Raw genomic sequence first — 22,441 nt, forward strand, 5'->3', positions numbered from 1 at the left:
GCTTTCATGAGAGCAGGTTTAGAGGGGAGGACAGAAAGGAGGTGAAGCAGGAATGGGCTGGGATTGGGAAGATGTAGGGTCTGGTCTTGGCTGTGTGACCATAAGTAATCCAGCTCAAAGCACCTTAATACCTCAATAAAGGGGGGGAAGAAGCCCTGGTTTCTTGTGATTTAGGAAAATTATATATATATTTAACTTTGAAATAATGCTGTGTTTTAATAAACATACAAAGGATTTAGTCATAATGCTGCTCTCATGAGTCCTCGGGTATATAAGATAATGTGGTCTCACTGGGTACACAAAACCTGATTAAACCACTGAGCTGCTCCCAGGGTGGGGACAACTGGATACAGCCCATGTGTTCTGCTGAAATGGGTTAGATTTCCCAAAGGCCTCCCACACCCACAGCAGGGAAGGGAATCTGCCTCCAGCTCCTTTTCTCTCCACATTTGCTGTCTTTCCTCCATTCTTTCTCCCTGTAGCGGCCATCTTTACTCCTGGGATAGTTTTTTCTTCCATACTGTAAGATCACTTTCTTGCCACTTTTTCTTCTACCATCCAGCAAGAGTACTATTTAATGTTTGTTTTTTAAAGAGCAGTTTTGCCTCCATGACTGTCTTATGAGTCTCTGACTTTTCAAGACCAAGGTGCAAATTCATGTCAAACTCAGTGGAGTCTTTTTTTTTTCAAAAATTTATTTGATCATTGAAAGAATCCTCTCTCTAAACCAAAAGGAAGGGTGTGGTCCACCTTGCTTTCTACAAGCTTGATGTGTGTGCAGGGAATTAAAAGGGATTCAGGCCGGGTGTGGTGGCTCACGCCTGTAATCCCAGCACCTTAGGAGGCAGAGGTGGGTGGTCATTTGAGGTCAGGAGTTCCAGACCAGCCTGGCCAACATGGTGAAACCTCGTCTCTACTAAAAATACAAAAATTAGCCAGGCATGGTGGTACGAGCCTGTAGACCCAGCTACTCAGGAGGCTGAGGCAGGAGAATCACTTGAACCCAGGAGGCAGAGGTTGCAGTGAGCCGAGATCGTGCCATTACACTCCAGCCTAGGTGACAGAGCAAGAGTCCGTCTCAGAAAAAAAAAAATAAAATAAAATAAAAATAAATAAAATAAAATAAAAGGGATTCAGCAGCTTGTGCTCTCAAACATTTGGCTCAGCAATTATAGAGCAGTTCCAGAAATTTTACGAACAAACCAAAAGAAAAACACAAGGAATTTTTATTACTTATGGAAACACAATTACATGCTTAAAGCATGTTCATTCTGCTTAAGGAGCTCCTGAAAATCATACAAAGGCTGACAAAATCCGAACGTTTCATAGAATATTCTATAAAAAGTCACCATGTACAAAAGTGGCAAATGCGGCCGGGCGCGGTGGCTCACGCTTGTAATCCCAGCACTTTGGGAGGCCGAGGCGGGCGGATCACGAGGTCAGGAGATCGAGACCAAGGTGAAACCCCGTCTCTACTAAAAATACAAAAAATTAGCCGGGCGTGGTGGCTGAACCGGAGGGGGACTTGCAGGACCAAATCCCCTACACTCACTGGGTGACGAACCTCTCAAAAAAAAAAAAAAAAAAGTGGCAAATGATTAAAATTTTAAATTGGCACAGTTTTAATAGCCAGAGGTATGATAAATTACAGCAATTAGATTTTTGTCTTAAATACAGCATATGATAACATCTTTAGTAAATCTACCCTGGCATTTTCAGGCAATATAATTTTCCTCTCCATCTCTCATGTGTCTGTGTGAAATGAAATGAAAAAAAAAATCCTACTATTTCATTATGAGGCATCTCACATTAACACTGGAGCAGAAAAGTTACTCTACAGTTTCCCTTTTATGCATGGAGTTATTTTTAATTAGTTACATTTCTCAGGCATAATTATTTATATCTTTCCTTACGTGCTACATGATTCCACATAAGACCTGGTATTCTCTGAATAGTCGCTCGTTTGGTTTTTAAAGTTTCTTTCAAAGCATTCTTCTCACACTTCCTATCCTTTAGCATTCTGTTCACGCAGCTCTGGACTCTGAGCCACTGGGATTAATGTGATAGATTTCCCTCAGTGTTGAGAGCAGACTTTGCCTTGGACCAAACCTCAGCTGGAGTTCTCTTACTTCAGAGAATTAAAGGTATACTACATTCATTCCTATTTAAACCATCTCTTGAGCCAAATGGCTTGGAAATCTCTGACCATCTCTGAAGTAAATGGAACATTTTTCTCTGCTGTGCAGACAAATCCTGTAAATAAAATGACAAACAAAGGAGTTGTTTTTCCCCTTCTTTGAATCACTCAACATTGGTGAAGGTGTGTGTGTTGCTGAAAGTGACTATTTAAAATTTGGATACTGTCATGTTAGATTTTCCAAGGGATTTCATAATTTCACATGAAAAAAAACCAACAGCAATATCAGCCAGTTGCATTAGTCAGCTTTATTATTTTCTCATTTTATAATCTACAATAAGGATTATAATATATAAACCTTCAAAAAATGTTAAAACAAAGGCTGCATTAATGTAAGGAATCTTTGAAAGGAGCTCATTTGTAGATATGTGGTCTGACTTACTACTAGTCGGAACTTACTTAAATTTGTTTTGTATTAATTTCCTTTCTAAGGCAAGCAATATATTTATACCAATGTATTTATAATGTATTTGGAGGAATAAAAAATAATGTCTTTGTCCAACTTCTCCTGCTTCTTCTCTGTCTTAAAATAGCAGCTGCTTTCGACAAAAGAAGCTTCTTTATAGATAACTCATTTTCCTTTTCAAGGAAGACAAAAGGTTAAATCAAAGCAGCAATAAGGTATTAATGATTAACTGAGGTTTCTACTGAAAAGAGCTAATCCCTGCTTCCTCTTGGACACATCTCATTACTTCTGTTTCCCCTTATCTTGGCTTCCCACCTCCTGAGGGTACAAAGCTATTGGCCCTAAAATGCAGCTCTAAATGTGGTGGAGTTAACTGGGGATTTTTGGCAGGTGTCTTTACAACTAGCCATGCAGGTTGCACAGTGCAAAACCCCAGTCTATGAAAACAGCATCCCTAAGGTTGTGTAGTACATAACCTATACAATCCCACAGGTGTCCCTGCTGCAGGGCTGCTGCAGTGAGCTCTATAAGTTAGGAGACTTCAGACACCTTGAAGGAAGGATCTCCTGGGTGTAAACGTTGCCTTTCCCTTGAAAGTAAAGTTCTGACAGGCAAAAAGTCAGAATCAAAGTGATCTTCTAAGTAGTATGGACTTACAGAACAACGGAGAAAACAACAGGAGAACTGCAATGCAGTTAACTTGGTATTGTTATGTAACTAGCTGATTCACACTTTGAAATTCTTCTGCTTGGGAGCAGGATTTAGATATGAAAACAGTTTTCTCCTCTTCGCATTTTATTTAGAGGAAACAGAGCAAACTATGCAGGTAATGATCATCTATGTCACTGATATCTTGAGCTTCACTGTAACACTTACTGTACTTGTTCCATGTTTACATGAATTCAAAAAAAGAAGTGACCACTCTGTCATTTCTTACTGAATTAGCTTAACAGTTTAGGATTCTTTAGGATAAGTCAATACACAAAGGCCATAGTATGTGTGCGTGTGTGTGTGGTGTGTGTACTTGGAAGCATCTTTTCCACTGAATGTTTTCCAGGTACTATTTGCAAATTTTACCAAACTCCCAAGGTAAACTCATTGCTGAAACCTCGACGTGTCATGGTGAAAACTTAACAACCTGGTGTCGTCACTAGATGCCCTATGTCTAGGCGCCCATGTCCTAGAACTTCCAGGTAAGAGGATCTTTGTACCTTAGTCATTTAACTCCCAGGAACATAGATGAGACCAGTTAGCCTTAGGCTGAATTATTCCTGTAATGAATAAATGTGTCGATGTTTTAAATAATTTCTGATATACAGCTCAATCCTGTTTCTCTGAATTCTGTTGAGATATGAAATGAGTGGTCACAAACTCTGTGTAACATCAGGGATCTTATTCACTCCCGTGGCTCCAATGACTATCTTGACCCCAATGATGCCTGCATTTATATCAGCAGATGGGACCTCTCTCTTGAGTCCCTGACTTGCATAACCAATTTCCCTCTCAATTGTCTCTCCATCATGGAGAGGTCAGTTGAGAGGGAAATTGGTTACGCAAGTCAGCGCCCCTCAAATTCAACATCCAAAATTTATCTTTCCCATAATTTGGCTTCTCAATCCTTGGTGACTTTGTAAACCACCCAGTTGGTGATAACAGAATCCCAAGAATCATCCTCACCTGAACACACTATTTTTCATCACTGTGCACTTGGATCCCAGCACAGGGCCTGCCTATCGAAGGAGGTCAATACATCTTTACTGAATGATCTCTGTGCCCTCCTGCTTTGTCCCTGCCCCTGTCAGTTCCATTACATCCTGACCATTTCATGCTCTTGAATTCACTACCCTTCCTCTAGTCCTCGCTTGCTCAGCATGCCCCCCCTGGGTTTCTACAGTAGCCTTCTAATAGAATCTACATGCATAATCTGGTCCCTACCTACTTCCCCAGCTGCTTCTTACCATCCCAGATTTGTTCTCCTCTGCTCCCCTCCTCTCTCCTCTACAACCTCTCCATTGCCCTTCTTTGACTGCTTTGCAAATGCCAAGCTCCTACCTGCTTCAGGGACAGGCTATTTCCTTTGTCAAAAGCCCTTACCCCATGGCTAATTCTTACTCCTCTTTTGCTCCTAGCCAAAGTGTTACTTGCACAGGGAACCTTTGCCTGATCACTAAAGACTGGGGTAGGTTTCCTACTTCTATGCTGCCAGAGCACCTTCCTCTTTGTAGTCGTCACTACTTTTTTTCAGCAAATATTGCCTAACGAAGCTGTTATTATTAAAGTGCAATGAATGCATGAATTGTCTGAAGGCTGTCTCTGTCCCAGATAAATACTGTGCTTGAGTGCTGCAGCATGACTTCCCGGATGGCCACCACATCTCCAGTACTGAGTACAGTGTCTGGTGCAGAGAAAGCACTTGATAAACAGGTGCTGAATGAATGAATGAGTAGCTGGACAGCCCTCCTAGCCCTTCCCTTTTTGGCGGAATAACCACAGCTCCTTATAGAGTGTATTATCAGTTCCCTGCCCTCTGGTGAGTCCTCTACTTGTCCTTGGTGACAGCACCAGTGTCACTGTCTGGATGCCCTTTTAAGAGTCTAAGAATTACCAATTGAAATGGAAAAGCAACAGCCACACACTAATGAAACTTAAAACACCTGGAGTACCCTGCATTTTCACTGCCAAAGGAAGTGTGTTCAGATCCCCTTTGGGTCAGAGTGAATGTATCTGAGTGGGGGAGACCCATACTTTGTTCTCTGAGGACAAGGGGGCCCAGTTCACTGGGGCTGCAGCTGGGGATGGGGGTGGTTAGTTACAACAGCAGAAAGACAAGGTGGCAAGGGGCCTTGGGAGAGTTCACAGTGAAACAAAGTGGAAAATCCTTAATAGACTGGATTAAGAATAAATTCTTAATAGACTGGGATGAATGCAAGTGACTAGATATCAACCATTTTGATCTCACCGAGCCCTGGTCTTCCTTGTTTAAAATAAAGTTAATAATCATCCATGCTTCAAGCAAGAGAAAGGAGAGCGCTGTGGATTTATTCAGTTATCAAAGTTTGTCCACAGAAATAACAACACAAACACCCACCACTGCTGGGCTGGCTTGTTCTTTCTTCCTACCACAAGTATTTCTGGAGTATTCCCCAGTGCCCGGCACTGCACTCGGTGCCAGGAGGACAAAAGTGAACACAGTCTCTGGCAGTCATGGAGCTGGAAGCTTAGTTTGAGGGAGATAAAATAAATGAATGGCTGTTATGTATGTCAACTACAATAAAGTGCTATGAAGAATAATAAGATGGGGTACAAGGACAGATCTTGTGGGACTCTGTAACATGCACTAGGATTTTGGATTCCATCCTAAGCGCAACAGAAAGTCACTGGGCTGTGAGCAGAAGTGGGATGACTTCCCACATCGTTCTTTTCCCTTGTCTTTTAAAACATGGAAGATAACACATCATTACCTTGAGAATGATTTATGATGAGACAGAATGGGAAAAGTGTTTTGACTTTTCAAAACTCTTCAAAAGCATCGTGACATTTCAAGGCCCATGGGTGTCTATCAGCAATTAGCAATTGGGTAGATGATGCTTCCATTGTCACTTCTGTTATGTTTACTTAATGAGTGGCTCTGGGTACATTTGTACTATTTTAGCACACTTCTCACATGTGAATAATACCAATAATCTCGGTAACAAGGCAGTAAAACTTAGCATACTCCAACCTGCAAAGCTCAAACATTTCTATGAGAAATGCGTGAATTATTTTTCTGAGTTTATTCTTCCCCATGTTCTTCCTTTCTTTCCAAGCATTTTGTGTGTCTCCCCCGTGGGCTCTTCTTGCTTGGGCTTACTCAAGCAAGCTTCTTGCCTCTCCTAAGTAGCTGGGATGCTAGGTGTGAACCACCAGGCCTGGCTAATTTTTAATTTAATTTAATTTTTTTTTTTTTGAGACAGTCTTGCTCTGTTGCCCAGGCTGGAGTGCAGTGGTGCGATCTTGACTTACTGCAACCTCCACCTCATGGGTGCAAGCAATTCTCCTGTCTCAGCCTCCTGAGTAGCTGGAACTATTGGTGCACACCACCACGCCTGGCTAATTTTTGTATTTTTAGTAGACACGGGGTTTCACCATACTGGTCAGGCTGCTCTTGAACTCCTGACCTCAGGTGATCCACCTGCCTCGGCCTCCCAAAGTGCTGGAATTACAGGCGTGAGCCACTGCGCCTAGTTTAATTTTATGTTTTGTAGAGATGGGATCTTGCTATGTTGCCCAGGCTAGTCTCAAATCCCTGGGCTCAAGTGGTTCTCCTGCCTTGGTCTCCCAAAGTGCTGGGACTACAGATGTGAGCCACCGTGCCTGACCTAACTTGGTTCTTGCTATCCCAAACACAGTTAATCTAGTTCAGTTTGCTTTACTATAACCTGTGTCCTGCACTTAGCATGCTCACACTTGTGTCTTTTACGTTGGCTTTGGAAATGCTCTCTTTCCCTTCACCTGCTTAGCTAAAGCCTACTCAGCTCCAGTCCCACCTCCTTCATGAAGTCATCTGTGATTACTCCAGCCTTCACTAATCTCTCCAATGCACCTAGCGCCAGTGCTAGAAACAACAGTTTAATGCTTGATAATAGCAGCTACTACAATAGCTAAACATACACTGAGCGCTTGCTAAGAGTCAAGCATGCAAAACACTGTGCACATGAGGTGGATGCCAGGAATAGTCTTGTTCTACAGATGAGAAAATGGAACACAGAGAGGAAAGCAATGTGCCAAACAAAGGACATGTGTAGATGGCAGAACTGGGATTTGAACCGAAGGCGCCAGAGCCTGACTGCATAAACACTATACACTGTTCCACTGTGTCCATGTCTCCTCTGTGTCCTTTTACTAGTTCTTTCGTAAGTTATTTAAAAAATCTCCTTAAATAGAATGCAAATCCTTTGAGGCTGGAGACACATATTTCTTCATAGCAACTTGCCTAAGGCTGGTTAAACAGCAATAAATGCTCTAACTAGCTAAAGGGTCCAGCCAGGCAGTAAGTTATCTGACACCCTGACGGTCAAAGTAATTCTCTTCCTTTACACAGACTTAATCAAACTAAACGCAAAGAGCATCAATACAGTGGTGTAATAAACTAATAATTTTCTTCACTCTTAAAAGTTATAGGAATAAAATCTTCCTTTCATACGACAGCACAGCCTGACTGATGCTCTCGGTTTTTCAGTGCCAACAGGATGACTGCCCAAAGTCATTATGTCAGGATGGCCCATCCCAAGCCCCAGGCTACATTCCAGTTAATGAAGTCCCTTTATCCCTAGTGGCCAGGTAATCTGTTTTTCACTTCTGCCTGAAATAGAAACAGCTTACTTGACTCAGTTACTTCCTGTTCTTTATGTGTTTTCATACATTAAGATGATGGCATAGGCATTTCAAATGCTCCAATGAAGACCGCAGATACTTTTGCTGCCAAATCACCTCCTGCAGTAAGAGTACATAAGCCGGCCAGGAAATGAGGAGTGGATGCTCTTCAGTGACAATGCAAAGCGGTCCGATTGTGGGCTGAGCTGGGATTGAGTGGTCACTTGTGGAAGGACCAGTATGATCATTTAGGAAAGGAGCTTCCGAGTCAGGCAACCCTGTGCTTGCACACTGGATTTGCTGGTTGATCATTTAAAATGTCCCTAAGTCTCAGTTTCCTTGTCTGTAAACTGGGGATGATAACCTCCTAAGGTTGTGGTGAGAAGAATAGTTGATGTAAAAGGCTCAGCACAGTGTCTGGCACCTGGTAATAGCTAAATAAATGCCAGCTGTTATTTTATTCAGATAGTAAAGGCCTCAAGTCACTGAGTCGCACTGGCAAATGCCATCAGCAATGCCAAAGCTCTCCAAACATCAGAAGAGGAAAAGAAGATGAAAAAACCCTCCTCATCAAAACACTCATCAACCAATCACTGAGAATCTTCTGAGCATCCATGATGTCCCCAGCACCCTGTGAGGCACTCCTGGGAAAACCAAGCACAGGTTGCCTCTGCTCTTGGGGTTTCTAGGCAGCCAGGGAGACAGAGCTCACAGGCAAACCCAACAGAGAACTAAATGGTGACATTGCCTTTAGGAAGAAGAGGGCTCAGCAGAGAGAGGAAAAGGGAACATGAACAGGAGATGAAGGCTTCAGGGAGAGGTAGCCGCATTGGAATGATGCAGCATGACCCATGGCTCTCCCTGCGGCGGGGAGGGTCAGGGCAGGGGCCAGGACAGGCCTGGGTGGGCCCAGCTCACATCACCGGAGAGCTGAACTGCCAAGTCTCTTTTTTATTTTTCCTGGTGACCAGGCCAATTCCATAGTCTCAGAGAATATCCCCTCTGGCTAAAAAACTAGGCCAAGGTGGAGAAGGTGAAGTCAGTATTGAATAAAAGAAGCCAAATCCTTCCTACTGAGAATCTCAGCTGTGCCCTAATAGCATTTTCAAGGAGGAAACCCACTAGCTTCAACAATAGACACTGTTTTTCTGAACCAAAGAGCCATCCAGAGCCCTTTTTAATTATAAAGCCACTAACTCTGCAAATTATTATATTCAATATTTAATAGTATGCAATAATTCAACTTGAAAGTTACTCTGGGTAATAAAAGAAAAAAAATCACAAACAATGCCAATAACAGAAATTTGGTTTACAGGAGGGGGAAGTGACAAGGCTGTACCAGGACAGGATATCCTGTGAAAGAAGCAAAATCAAAGCTGACCTGACCTGGAACTTGGTGGTTATTTAAACAAAACAATGATTTCAAACCCAATGAAACTTGGCAAAGCAAAACTCAGAATTTTCACACTAGGCCAAGGGAATGACTTTCAGATTTCCCAAATGCTTCTGAAGTAATACAACTGGGTGTTTTCCAATTATCCCTGGTGACGCATTCTGTTGAAACCTCTACTTCAAGTTCATAAAGTTTTAGCATCATGTTTTCTTAAAAAAATAAATGAAAAGTAAATGTTACAATGGGTTAAGATTATATTCCATCTGAAATTTCATAATGTTGAGCAAGAAGTTTGAGAAGGAGGGAGGTTGGGAGGAAGGAGGAATGCTGTCCCACCGGGGATGCGAGTGGAGAAGGGACAAGTTAGGCCAAGGAGGACAAGAACCAAGGAGTGGAATGTGGGCCAGAACATATTGCAAAGATAAGGTTGATTAAGTAGGCACAGATCCAAAGTCTCGTTGACTGGAATCCATGGAAGGAATATTCAGGCTGAGAGGGGTGAGCAAAGTTCCATGAGAGCCCAGAGTTCAAGACTGGACAGAGAAGAGACAGAAGGTCCATCAGAGGGTATTAAAAATTGAACCCAGGACAACTAGAGGACACAGGGGAGTAGACTCAGCTACCAGGGAGAATGCAGGGGCAAGGCTGGACTCTAGGCATTAATCCTGGGGTTTTGCAGTTGGGGAAGGATAGGCAGGATAAATTGTGGAAGGGCATTCGATCCAGACATGGAGGCTACCAGAAGGTAAACTGTGACATTCCTTCCAAATATCCCTAGAGGAGCCAGGAAGTAAAGGGAGGAAACTCTGGGCTGCTTGTCTTTCTCCATCACCCTCCTTGCAACGGTGACCAATGACAAACCCAGGGTAACTCATGGGGACAACGCAAAAGTAGAGGATAACATTAATGGGTATCTCCTGAAATCGTGGGTATCTGGTCCTTTTAAGAAGGAAATCTGAGAACCATCAAAGGGCCTTTCCTTGGAGTACAGACTATGTTATGGAGGCTTATTTAAGTGGTTATCTTGGGTGGGACTGAAGAAAAAAGGAGCCCTGCTTGCTGTTCTAGAATACTGAGGCTCTGAATAATTCCAATTATCCTTCCAGTTTTCCAAGAGCCAGAAAGGAAGCAAAGTCAGAATAAAAATTCTGTAACCTGATTACCTCTGTAAAGAGAAAACAAAACAAAACAGAATAAAAATTCTGATTCACAGCTTCAACAGCATAAACGCTATGTTTGTGGACTTTCAATCCAGAACAAAAGACAAGGGCTTTGTAACCATCTGCACACTGCTGCCCAGGGTGGTAAGACGAACTCACCTGAGTGATCAACGGATGTGTGGGATGTAGCTCAACACAGAAATGATGCCAAGAATCCAGCCACCCCCAGAAAGGGCAGAGGGCCCGTGTCAGTCTGACTTCTTGCCACATGGCGAGCTGGGCTGCACGGGCAGCACTGGGTTTGGGGATACTGTGTGGGAACAGTTGGAGGTCACAGGGTTTGATTGGGAGCTCAGAACGTATCAAAGGATAATAGGATATACAGAAGACAAACACCACTTTGGGGTGGCCTTTTCAAACCGCTCCCCTTTTCAATCTGGTACAGTGTCTGTGCCAATGGGGGAACCACCCTGGGGATGGCAGAGCAATGCCACTGAGCCCCCTCCTTTGGCTGTAAGAAATGAGGCTTCAGAACTTGGGGCAGTTTACAAACGTACTGCGTGTCCGTGATTACCCAGATGATGCAAATGCAGGAGTTCCTTTTGCCAGCAAGGCAAGACAAGGAAGCCAAATGACATTTTTGATGTTTGATGGCAGTATGCAGTTCCTATTTACACACTTTAAAATCACAGAGGGTGACCATCTGCTTCCTTCTTGATGATTACCAAGAAACGTGGGCTGCACAGACTGAGGACTTGCTCTTGACCATTCATAAACAACCACCGAAAGGCTCTGCCCAAAACAGCACAAAGGAGAAAGAGATGCTCACACAGAATACAAAATGGGACTGACCAGCACAGATAAAGGGGAAAGGTGTGCAAAGAAGCTGGGCTAGAGGTGACCACTGCTTACCTCCAATCCATTTGTATCCTCTGGGCAGAGTCAGAGCTGCCCGAGGGTGGGGGTGAAAGAAATTGGTCCCATCTCCAACCTGAAACAGGTTTAATCTTTAAAGAGAGACTGTAGTAGGAAAGGGTGATTTAGAGTCCCTTTTAATTTTAATCTTTGGCTTTCAACACACCCTTTCCTGGAGGAAAATGGATGCGCTCTACAATTCATCTCCATTTCCCTGCCAATTTGACCTGCTCCCCCTAACTATTAATCTGGGCCCTGAAGCTCCACGGTGGCTCAGCAGATAAACAAAGCAGTCCCTCCCAGAAACGAGGTGGAAGCTCAGAGCTTGAAGCGACAGAATACAAATGAAGGAGCTTTGCTGCTTAGTGACTGAAGTGTACCAAACTCGGATCCGGGAAGCTTGATTACAAGCAGCATGGTTCAGGCATGCGACTCAGCTCAGCGGGAAAGCCGTGTCTGACCTCGGAGGGCAGGGCATTCTGTCGGGCAAGTCCCCTGGGGTCTCTCCCTAGACAGCCCTCAGGATGATAGACTCTCAATGTGGGCTGGGGAGTCGGGGGTTGGCGTGGTCATTTTATGGCGGCACCACTGAGTTGGGAACACACTAGTCGGTGCTTAAGGCAATGGCTTGCATTTTAAAGGGTTTGCTTTTCATCAAAGGATGGTTTGCTTCTCTAGCATGGGAAGAATTAGATTAAATTCAGTAATTAAAAAGGTTTTTTTTTTTCTTCCCTTTCCCTCTCCTGATATTTGCTGTTCAGGTCACAGCACACTGTGCGGGAATGGCAATGCTGTTGTTGACAGAGAACAAGAAATTCATGTGCTGACGGGGGCAGAGGGAGGGCATCTCATGGCGAGATCAGCCTTGATCTGCCACCGGATTACAGGGGCCTCAGAAGCGGCTCATTAATAATTCTGCAGGAGCCCTTGAGCTGGAAAGCTGGCGCTCTGAGTCTCATAATCCCCAGTCGTTGTAATACAAAAGAAGGACAGGAATTGAATTCACAGTTCTGGATTGTGAAATTCAAAATTTGAAAAAAATAGGGATCCACTTCTTCCTGAGTGTGTTTGTCAACCTAGCTGCCTGCTCGTTTGTGTTAAATGGCTACTGTGCTTTTTGAATCTAAAATCTGATTATAGTTAATTAGTACAGGCATCTGGAATTTCTAATACACAAAGAGTTATTAAAGTAACAAATCTTTCTAAAATATGTTTTCTATGAAAGAATGTGTTAATTTATGCGGCAACGATTTTTTAACATGAAATAATTAACATGAAAACTGCAACAATTAGTAATTATTCATAGTCTAATTTATACTTGAATTTTCCTCCAGACAATAATCTATTCTATTTAAACCCTCAATACTGGGAGCATTTGAACAGACACATTTTTCTTCTTCTATTTAATACATAAGCCTAAACTTACAGCAGTCTTATACAAAGACCCGAATGTTCCTATTTTTATTTACAATCCAAAGATAGAAAGATTATGTTTCCTTGACATTTGTTTCATTAATTTTGAACTTAAAAAACAAACCAACCAAAACCATAGAGCAACCCCAGTTCCTGTCCTTCATGAGGATTCAAATCAGGAGAAAGGATGATAGAGGCAGAGCCTCCACGTGGAAGGAGCCCTGATGGGAGCGATCAGGAAAACCCGAAGTGGGGTGTGTGTCAGAGAGAGAGAGAGAGAGAAACACAGCTATTGGCATCCATTGGATCAATAATATTATAGTAATATTATTATTACTACTATTGCCAGCTACCACTATCAGCTCAGTGTTGGCTTTGTGCCAACTGCTTTATGGTTATTCGCAGGGAAGCCATACAACAATTCTATGATATAGATAACTATTATTATCCCTATTTTAAGAGGAAGAAATAAAAGCTCAGAGAGGTTAAGCAACTTGCTCAAGGTCTCACAGTGAATTAGCAGCAATGCTAGGATTTATACCAAGACACTTTGATCTCATGGGTCATGCTCTTTACCAGTCCAGGCCCTGCCATCTTTGGGAGGGGACTGAGGTGTATGTGAGAAGAAGAAAAGAGGTCAAGCTAGCCAAAAACAAAAAACAAAAAACCAAAATAAAACAGAACAAAAAAACACCAAAGTGTTGTGGGGAGGAGCTGGAACAAGTGAATAATACCAACAACTTCTACTAATTGTCTTCTTGAATTCTTACAACCACCTTAAAGGTAACCAACACCAATCCTATTTTATGATGAGAAAGGTGAGGCTCAGAGGGGCCAGAACTTATGCTCTAGGAATACGGCATCAGGATGTGAACACAGGCTTATCTAGCTCCAAAGCTCTTGTGCTTCCCATCACTCCAAAGACAATCTTGGAGTGTGCAAGGAATATCAATGCAATAAACAACCCTTTCTGGAGGTTCCTGCAGCCACAACAGCATTTGATTCCCAGAGACAGCCATGCACATTGCTGAGAGACAGCAGGAGAGCCTGTCTCACAAGAGTGTGGGGGGGTTGGTAACCTTGGTTATTTCCATTGCTGTAAACAAATATTTATTAAATACTACTATGTGCTCTGTGTCTACAAGGGCCCGCTGCTAGTCTTTAAACTAAATCACTTCTACAGAGAAGCAGTAAGACCGACTCCACACATGCTCGGGAGAACTGCTCCAGCCGTGCTCATGCAGCGTGTGTGTGCTCATGTGTGCTCATGTTGATGTGTGTATGCACATGCCTCAGTGAAAATGCTGAGAAGGTCCATCTGATATTCAGACTTCACAAGATTAAAAACAAGAGAGGCAGCGCACAGGCAGGGATAGTTCTCAACACAGAATGCAAATATGAGAAAACAGGCAAGTTGGCCGGAGACGAGGACAGTGGATGCATGACTCCCAGCTGTGTCCGGGGTGGAGGGGCCCTTGGAGTATGCAGGTATATCAAAATGGTGACTGCCCAGATCCATTGACTGGCCCAGGCTATAAAATAGGGAGACAGTGTTTTTTTCCTTGAAAGATTGAATTTTTTCTCTATTGATTACTAATAGTGATTCTCTTTAAAAACTTTTTAGACTGTTTTCAAGGAAAATGTATGTCAAATACAAAAAGTTGAGGTTATAAGGATGATTTTTACATTTCACAACTCTCAAAGAACTTTTATAGATAGCCCATGTAAGTTTCACACTAATGATGTGAGGTGATCGTTTTTATTATCACCATTTTACAGATGATAAAGATGAGGCTCAAAGAGCTTAAGTAACTGGCCTGCGGACACCAAGCTTGTAAGTGACAGAGCTGATTCAAAGCCAAGGACCCTAACGTCCAACCCCTGGTTCCTCAGCCTCACTAGGCTGCCTCACTAGCAGCTTAGAGGGAAGTACAATACTGGCAAATGACACACTAAGTGTGTACTCTCCTTTTTAAAAATATGTCCACAAAATCTGTTAGGCAGTAACTGCAATTGCTAACCTAGGTTTGTCCTGTAATTACCAATTCCACTGGAGAACATAGCCCAGAGAGACGAGGGCATGTGTGCATCACCATAGCAGCCTTATTTATAATGGCCCCAATTTGGAAATAACCCCAAATGTTCAGGAACAGTAGAATGGAGGCTCTGTGATATATTTGTACAGCGGAATACTACTCAGCCATGAAAAGAGCTACTGTTCCATGCAGCAATATGGAAGAATCTCACAGACATAAGAATGGGAAAGAAGCCAGACACATGAGTAATACTATAGGATTCATGTCTGTGATGTTCATTTACAGGCAAAACTTACCAATCTATGGTGAAAAGGGGAAAAAAAGGCTATTTGTGGGGGTGGTTACTGACTGGGAGTGGGAATAAGGGGTCTTCTGGGGTGCTGGAAGTATTCTGTATCTTTATCTTTGGGGTGGACTCAGGGGCATATATGTACGTAAAAATTCATCAGGCCGCACACTTCAGATTTGTTCATTTTACTGTATGTGTGTTATAGCTCAATGAAGAATAAAAAGGTATCCACAAAAGGAAGTTATGCTTACACACAGCCACGTCTGTCTGAACTTATTAGGTTTAAATCAACATTAGTCGGCACTGAAAGCTCATGAAGAAAAAACTAGAGTCTGCAGAGGATTTTTCCACCGCTTCTCTCCTGCTTGTGCGATCTCTGAAGGAAGTGAGGGCTGGAGGGGCTGTGAATTTCCGGAAGCAAGGCTTGTGACATCCGCCTATGTCGGGGGTCACAGGAGACAGGTGTGGTATGGACAAGAAGATGGACAGCAGATCCTTGTGGTGCCTGTGGTGAGTTCTGGAATGATTCTGGGAAGAAGGTGCAGTGGTGGGGTAGGGAGGCGGCTGTGACCAGACCTCAGGGGAGGGCTGGAAGGCTGAGGGCCCAGCTGTGGCAGTGAGACCCAGTGAGGGCACCCCGACTCATCTCTCTGGGCTTGGAGGACCAAGACAACCATCTCAAGTCTCAACAGATCCAAACCCAAATGCATCCTCTTTCTCTGAAAGTAAGATCTTCCCAAGTACTCATTTCTGTTATTGGTAATGCCATTCTCACAATCACTTGCATTTGACTACTTGGGAATTGTCTTTGATTCTTCTCTCTCTTTCCTGAATAGTGTTTGAGACTTTCCATGTATCTACAATCCATTAACTCATTTGTTTATTCCCCAAGAACTTAGTATTGTACCAGATATACCAATAGTAACAAGCAACATTTATCACTATGTGCTGGGTACCCTGTTAAGCACTTTACATGCATTGTTTCACTTAATCTTTGCAAAAATGCATACAGCAGACAAAATGTCTTTCCATTTTACAGATGAGTAAACTGAGGTATGCAAAAGTTAAATAACTTGCCTAAGGCCCCAGATCATCAGGTGGTAGAGCTGGATTTCAAACCCAGTTCCATCTGACTTCAACAATGCCTCACGTGTTCCTCCTCATGCTTTCTGACTGTTGTGCAGTCCTAGGCTTCTTGATATCAGTAGCTCCTAGTAAAGACCTTTCATAGATAAGGCACTCAAATAACTGATGTTGGCATTATTTAGAGACTCTGATTGGGCAGGATTTAGCAAAGTGTTTATAACTAAAGACGAACTATCTGCTGTAATTGAGTGATATGTCCAGGGAATAGAGAATAAGCAATCGCCCCAAATTTCTAGTTGCTTCTAGAGTGCTGTCAGTGGAAGACCATCCTCACAGGCTCAGGGCCTGGCCTTGACCTCCTCCCTGACATAGGCTGCTGCTCAGTCCTGGGTAGCTGGGGTGGTGGGAAGCAAGGAGCACAGGAAGGACTATGGAACCCAGCTCCACACTCCAATTCTGCTTGTGCCCTATGCAATGCCACCTCATCTGCCCAAGGGGTGACAGATATTTCAGTGCACCCTGAGATGGGAAACTCACAACTGTTTTGAAAACAATTGTCATTCATGGTCCTAAAATATCTGTGTTTGGTGCATGTTTCCAAATGCCGCCTGCATTCCCATAATCAAGATGCAGCATGGCTGTGGCCTGTGGGTAACATAAAACCCGACTTGCAAATATTACTAGGCACGCGGACCAGCTGTCTGGAGGAGCTGATTAATTCCCGGCAGAAACTTCAGCACACAGCACACATGCCATCTGCAGAGTACACCAGCAGACACACACCAGGCCCTTTCTGCCTCGTAAAGCGGCCGGGGCAGGGCAGGCCCTCGGGAGGAATTTTATAAACAGCTGGGTTGTCCCAGTGCTGGAAAACGAAGGTCTCTGCAACTCCCTCACATAGGCACACTAGAAGGCGCTCCTTAAAAACAGTCCCATAAAATAAAGGGGAAAAGGGATGTATGACTAATCCTCTCCATCTTTATTTTCTTTTCTTTTCATCACTGACTTGATGAGAAGCCGTCAGCATAGTTTAGGATGGTAGATGCAACAGGGTCAGCCATATCTGGATTCAGATCCTGGCTCTGCTATTTTCCTAGCTGTCTGACTTTGTACAAGTTACTTAACCCCTCTGAGTCTATTCCTATTGTTTCCCTGCCTGATCCTCACGTTTCCCCTCAGGCCTGGCAATTGGAAGGTATTTTATAAATGGCTCTGCCACTTCCTACCCCTCTGCTGCAGGACAGCATTTCTTTTATTCTCCTTGGACATCCTGGGACCCGCCTCTCCAAGCTTCGTTTTTTCCCCCAGTTCGGTTCTTCAGTTCACTTACTTCTTACTTCTCTCTTTCTAGTGTTTGGCATGGATTTGAAGGTGTTTGGGAAAGGGAGGAAAGAAGAAAAATGTTTGAAGAAGGAAGGATGGGACCCTTGATTTCGAAATTAAGTAAGGAAATGCAGTACAAAGGCTACCAGTACAAGGTTGGCCTTTTGAAAGGGGCTCTGATGGCAGCTGGGGACGTGATGGTGGAGCTGGGCACCCGGCAGAAGGGCAATCAGGACGGCTAATGCAGAAGAACAGCTGGGGGCCAGGCTGAGGGCAGCAGCCTGATGGGAGGGGAACCAGCGAGGGAGGCCAATCACCTAGGGCCATAGCCTGAGGGGCCTCACTCCAGTGAATAAGGCGTGGACTAAACCCCCAGGCCCTATTAACGCACCCCTGCCAGCATCCTCTGGCTCCTGGCCTGGCAACCTTTTCATTTACCCATGGTTCATGAGCGTTAACCACAAATTCTGTAGAGTTCAAAGTCCAGGAAAAGGGGAAAAACTCGACCCACACACAGAAGGGTGAGCACAGGGCTCTATTCTAGCCCTTTCCTTAATCAAATATTCATGTCTCACAACCTTCGCCCACTCTTCTTCCGGTCTGAGGAGCTGGGATCTGACAGACTTGCCTCAGGATAAAGTCCCTCATTCAGGGCAAGTCTCAGATCCACTGGCACTCAGGTCCTCTCGGCTCACCTTGCCTCAAAATCACATGCACATTCCTCTCTGGACGGCCAGTGCCAATCAAAGCTGCAGTGAGCCTTTGATTAGAGCTACAGCACGCCATCTGGCCCAGCACCGGGGGTGTATGTGTGTGTATAACGCACGGGCATGCTTGCTGTGTGGGCATTTGGCTCCAGGACAAGAACTGCCACGTGTTGGGGAAATTCAAATAGCTGAGCTGTCTGACCGACATGTAATTCAGCATTTGGACAGTATCGGTAGCAGCCAGGGTCTTAGTTTAACATTTTTCCTCATCACTTGAGACTGCTAAGAATGCTTCCATTCTCAGAGTCAAATGAAGGGAGAGGATAATTGGCATGAAATGAAAGAATCAAGAGGAGGAGCAACAGGGGCAAGAGAAGGAGAAGGAAAAAGAGAAAGAAAAGGACTTCAGAGCTGGCTATTATGAAATGCAGTAGAAAGCACCACCCTGTAATACATTCCAGTCACTGCTCGCCTTTGCTTGGGATGACTAGGCTTTGGTTAGAAACACCAACAATGAAAGTTCCCCCTTGCCCCAGTTATAAACATTATATTCTACATGAGGAGCCTATACTCGATTGCAAACCAGATACTTAATCCCACACTTTGACCTGGTGACCACTTTGTCAGTATCTGGGAAGAAAGAAAATATTCCTAAAAACTCCTTTCTAGTATCTGGTGCTCTAATAGCACCTGAAAAGCTGCCCCACTGGGATGGCTGCTGAGTTGGGATATATTTTACTTAAAGGCTAATTTCTATAAATTTTTGCAGAGGGTGGGATGGCAGGGATGATGAAAGGAGGCAGAGATTTTCGAGTAACTATGCTGTTACCATGTATAGTCTAAGTCCTCTCTCCACTCTCCCTCTCCCTGCTCTGGACCCATAAGGATTCATTGCTGAGTTCCTGTGACATCTACTTCTGGTTGGGTCTGGCAGAAGACCTGGAAGTGGGCTAAAGAGTGGGGTTCGGTGTGAATCCCCAGATCCATCCCTGCCATCTCTCTTTACTGAGGAGGCCCTCTCTGTGCAGTGGCCCATTCTGACTTCTTGTGCCCACTTCTCTGCCCCCTTGCCTTTGAGGCCTTGGTTCTGTTGCTGTTACAAGCTCCGAGACACTGCACCATGCCCTGTTGGCTTTCTGAAACCCTGCCTGTACCTTTGTAAAAAACTCATTTCTTAACTTCTCTAATTTGAACGTGCCTTCTGCTTTCTGCTGAGACATACACTGATTGAATGACAAACTAAAACTTGACGATCCCTTGGCTTTCCCCAGCCTTCTTTCCCCAAAAACAGAGTATCCTAGGCCTGGATGCTGTGAGGAGACCAGCATGAGCCAAGAGGACCACAGCAGCAAATACCAATACCCACCTACCCACCAAAAACCAATATCTCATCCCTCCACTGGGCCCACAACAGTCTCCCACCTGCAGAGCTGTCAAATTCCTGCCAGATCAAGGAGTCCAAACCAAGCTGAAGAATGACATTTCAAGTATTTTCTGAAGGAAGGGAAGGGAAGGAGGAAGGAAGGGCTGTGCAGTAAGCGACTGTTCTCACAGCTGTGATCACGAGCCATTGTCATTCAAGTGCCCACCTTGTCTTGCTGTGTATTCATTGTCTTCGATCAGTCGGGCCAATCCGAAGTCAGCAATCTTGCATATGAGTCCATTCCCCACTAGAATGTTTGCTGATCGCAGATCTCTATGGATATAATTCATGCGCTCGATGTAAGCCATTCCTGCAGCCACCTGTGGAAATCCAGGAAATAGGACATGTTACATACAGCACGACCCAATGTACTTACACGTCATTAAATCTATGGCACATCAAGTTACCCTGTAGGGCCTACCTGTGCTGCCATGTCCACAAGATTTGGTAATTTCAGAGCTCTTCCTTCTCCATCTTTTAAGAAATCCAGTAAACTTCCTATGAACAAAACATAAAATCATTTCAATTTACTTTGAAAGATAATTCCCAATGGAGAGCTGTATTTGGTTTTCTTATTAAAAGTAATAAGGTAGTCAAATGGAATAATGCCATCCACACGGGGGGACAAAAAGGTTTATATAAAAAAGCAGGGTAGAAAAAAGTAAAGGCATGGAGAAGTAACAGTTTTACCTTTTAAAAACAAACAGCATTAATTCCATTTCTAGGAATAACAACATATATTTGATAAGACTAGAAGAAATGGGACTCAATCTCCCTTTATGTCATAAAGAGGAACCTATGAAGAACTGCACCTCTTCAATCCCATTCCCCAGTCACCCCTGCACAAAGAATTGATGTGGGGAAAATACAGCCCAGCTGAGTGGTCCAAAACTGTGGTCTTGGGACCAGCAGCTACAACAACACAAGGGAACTTGTTAGATATGCAAATTCTCAGGTCCCATCCCAGATCGAGTAAATCAGAAACTTTGAAGGTTGGGTCCAGAAACTTGGGTTTTAAGAAGGCCTGCAGGTGATTCTAATAATACAAGGTAAAGTTTGAGACTCACTAGCTTAGATTATTTACAGATTTTGAATCAAGAAAAGACAATCTGAAGAATACGGGCGGGGCAGATGGTCCCCCTTAATTAGATCATAGCCAGCCAAGCCTTAAATCAGACATCTGAAACAAAACATTGGAAGCTTCAGAGCCACTATTATAACACAGCCTAAGGAGGCTTAGAACTAACACCAAAGCAGGGATAATCATTTGCAGAAGCTGGAGGCTTATGATGGTCATCAGTGATATTTTATGCTTTAATCACAAAGTTATTTACAAAATAACCCTGGACACAAAGGACAAACAGTTTGCCAGAAAAAAATTCCCATTATATTTTAAAAGAAAGTACATGGAAAAGGAAAATTACACGGGTATCCTCTGATGTACAGTGTATTGCCTTTTAAGGCTGTTTCTTGTTTGGTTCATCTATTTGTCCAAAACAAAATGATCTTTGGCCTTATCCCCAACAATGCTGGTTTGATTAGAAAGAGGGGTTGCGGGGGAGAGAATGTGAGAATAAATGTGGTCTCTGAAAGCATGTAATTTCATCGTCTGACGTTTAAGAAGAGAGCTGGGAAAAAAAAAGATGTTGAAATGATGGAGACTAAACTTAGCTTAGAGACCAGTGTCTGATATTAATTGTTTAGCCTTGCAAAAAGGAAATGTAACAAAAGCTACTACATTCAAAATAACAACAAACTATCATAACCCTCCGTACCACCCCCATATTAAAAATGAATGTTTTAATTATGGAGAGGAGCTTGAATTTCTGACACACATAACATGTAAAAGGTATTTGGCATTTCACAAGGATTTGAGGCAGGGGTAAACTCAAGGTTAGTCTGTTTTAAAAAATGTTTTCATTAATGAGCACATAACTGGTGGTTCCTAATGGGAATACTTGACCCAGGCAGAAACTAGAAAAGCAGCAAGTAGGAAGCCTCCATTTCTCTCCCCCAAACAACCCCTTAAGGCACTGTGAGCTGGAGACAGGAGAGGCGTTGCCCAACCTTTATTCATATACTCGGTGACGATGTAGATGGGCTCCTCAGACACCACTGCGTAGAGCTGGACCAGCTTGTCGTGCTTCAGCTTCTTCATGATCTGCGCCTCCTCAAGGAATGATTCGGGGGACATTGTGCCTGGTTTAAGAGTCTTTATGGCTACTTTTGTGTTTCCATTCCAGGTACCTACAAACATCCCAGAATATGAAGTCAAACCAAAGACCTTCTTTTGATGGAAAAAGGTTTTGACCACCAGCTATTTGCACAAGATTAGATTTTAAATTTAAAACACTTAATACAGTTTTTGTTGAACAAAGACATTCAATTGCAAGGACTCTGTCAAGTATTTTAACAGAAAAAATGAGTTTATTTGTGGTTATGGCTAAGATGGCTATATTAAGATTTATAACTCAATAAAAATTTTTTAAATTTTGATATATTACCAATCTCTCTTTTTTTGGCTCAGTCATATGATTACACATTTATACCAAAAGCTCTGCACCAGTGTTTACAGTGATGAAAGTCCAGGGGTTGGAACAGGCCTGGTCATCTAATAGCTGTCCCTTAGGGAATACAGTGAGCATGGAAGAAATTAGATTATTTAAGTTTATGGGGTGTGCCATTTAAAAAATATGGTATCAGATGAGGATGTCTGGAAATTACCTCTAGACTTTCAGTGT

The 22,441-nt window shown here is 43.3% G+C and overlaps 1 protein-coding gene across 4 annotated transcripts in view; it reads right to left on the bottom strand.

The window, feature by feature from the left end:
* The window catches only part of FYN (FYN proto-oncogene, Src family tyrosine kinase), a 211,045-nt gene that overhangs the window by 13,421 nt on the left and 175,183 nt on the right, over nucleotides 1–22,441 (bottom strand). For all 4 annotated transcript variants that reach the window (XM_032156956.2, XM_032156942.2, XM_058435491.1 and 1 more), the window contains 3 exons: nucleotides 21,768–21,947; nucleotides 20,122–20,198; nucleotides 19,867–20,020 (listed from right to left, as the gene is read on the bottom strand). In XM_032156956.2, coding sequence (XP_032012847.1) covers nucleotides 19,867–20,020; nucleotides 20,122–20,198; nucleotides 21,768–21,947 — 411 coding nt within the window. The remainder of the gene's footprint in view (nucleotides 1–19,866; nucleotides 20,021–20,121; nucleotides 20,199–21,767; nucleotides 21,948–22,441) is intronic.

The sequence above is a fragment of the Hylobates moloch genome, unplaced genomic scaffold (genome assembly GCF_009828535.3).
Source record: "Hylobates moloch isolate HMO894 unplaced genomic scaffold, HMol_V3 SCAFFOLD_2, whole genome shotgun sequence".
NCBI lineage: Eukaryota > Metazoa > Chordata > Mammalia > Primates > Hylobatidae > Hylobates > Hylobates moloch.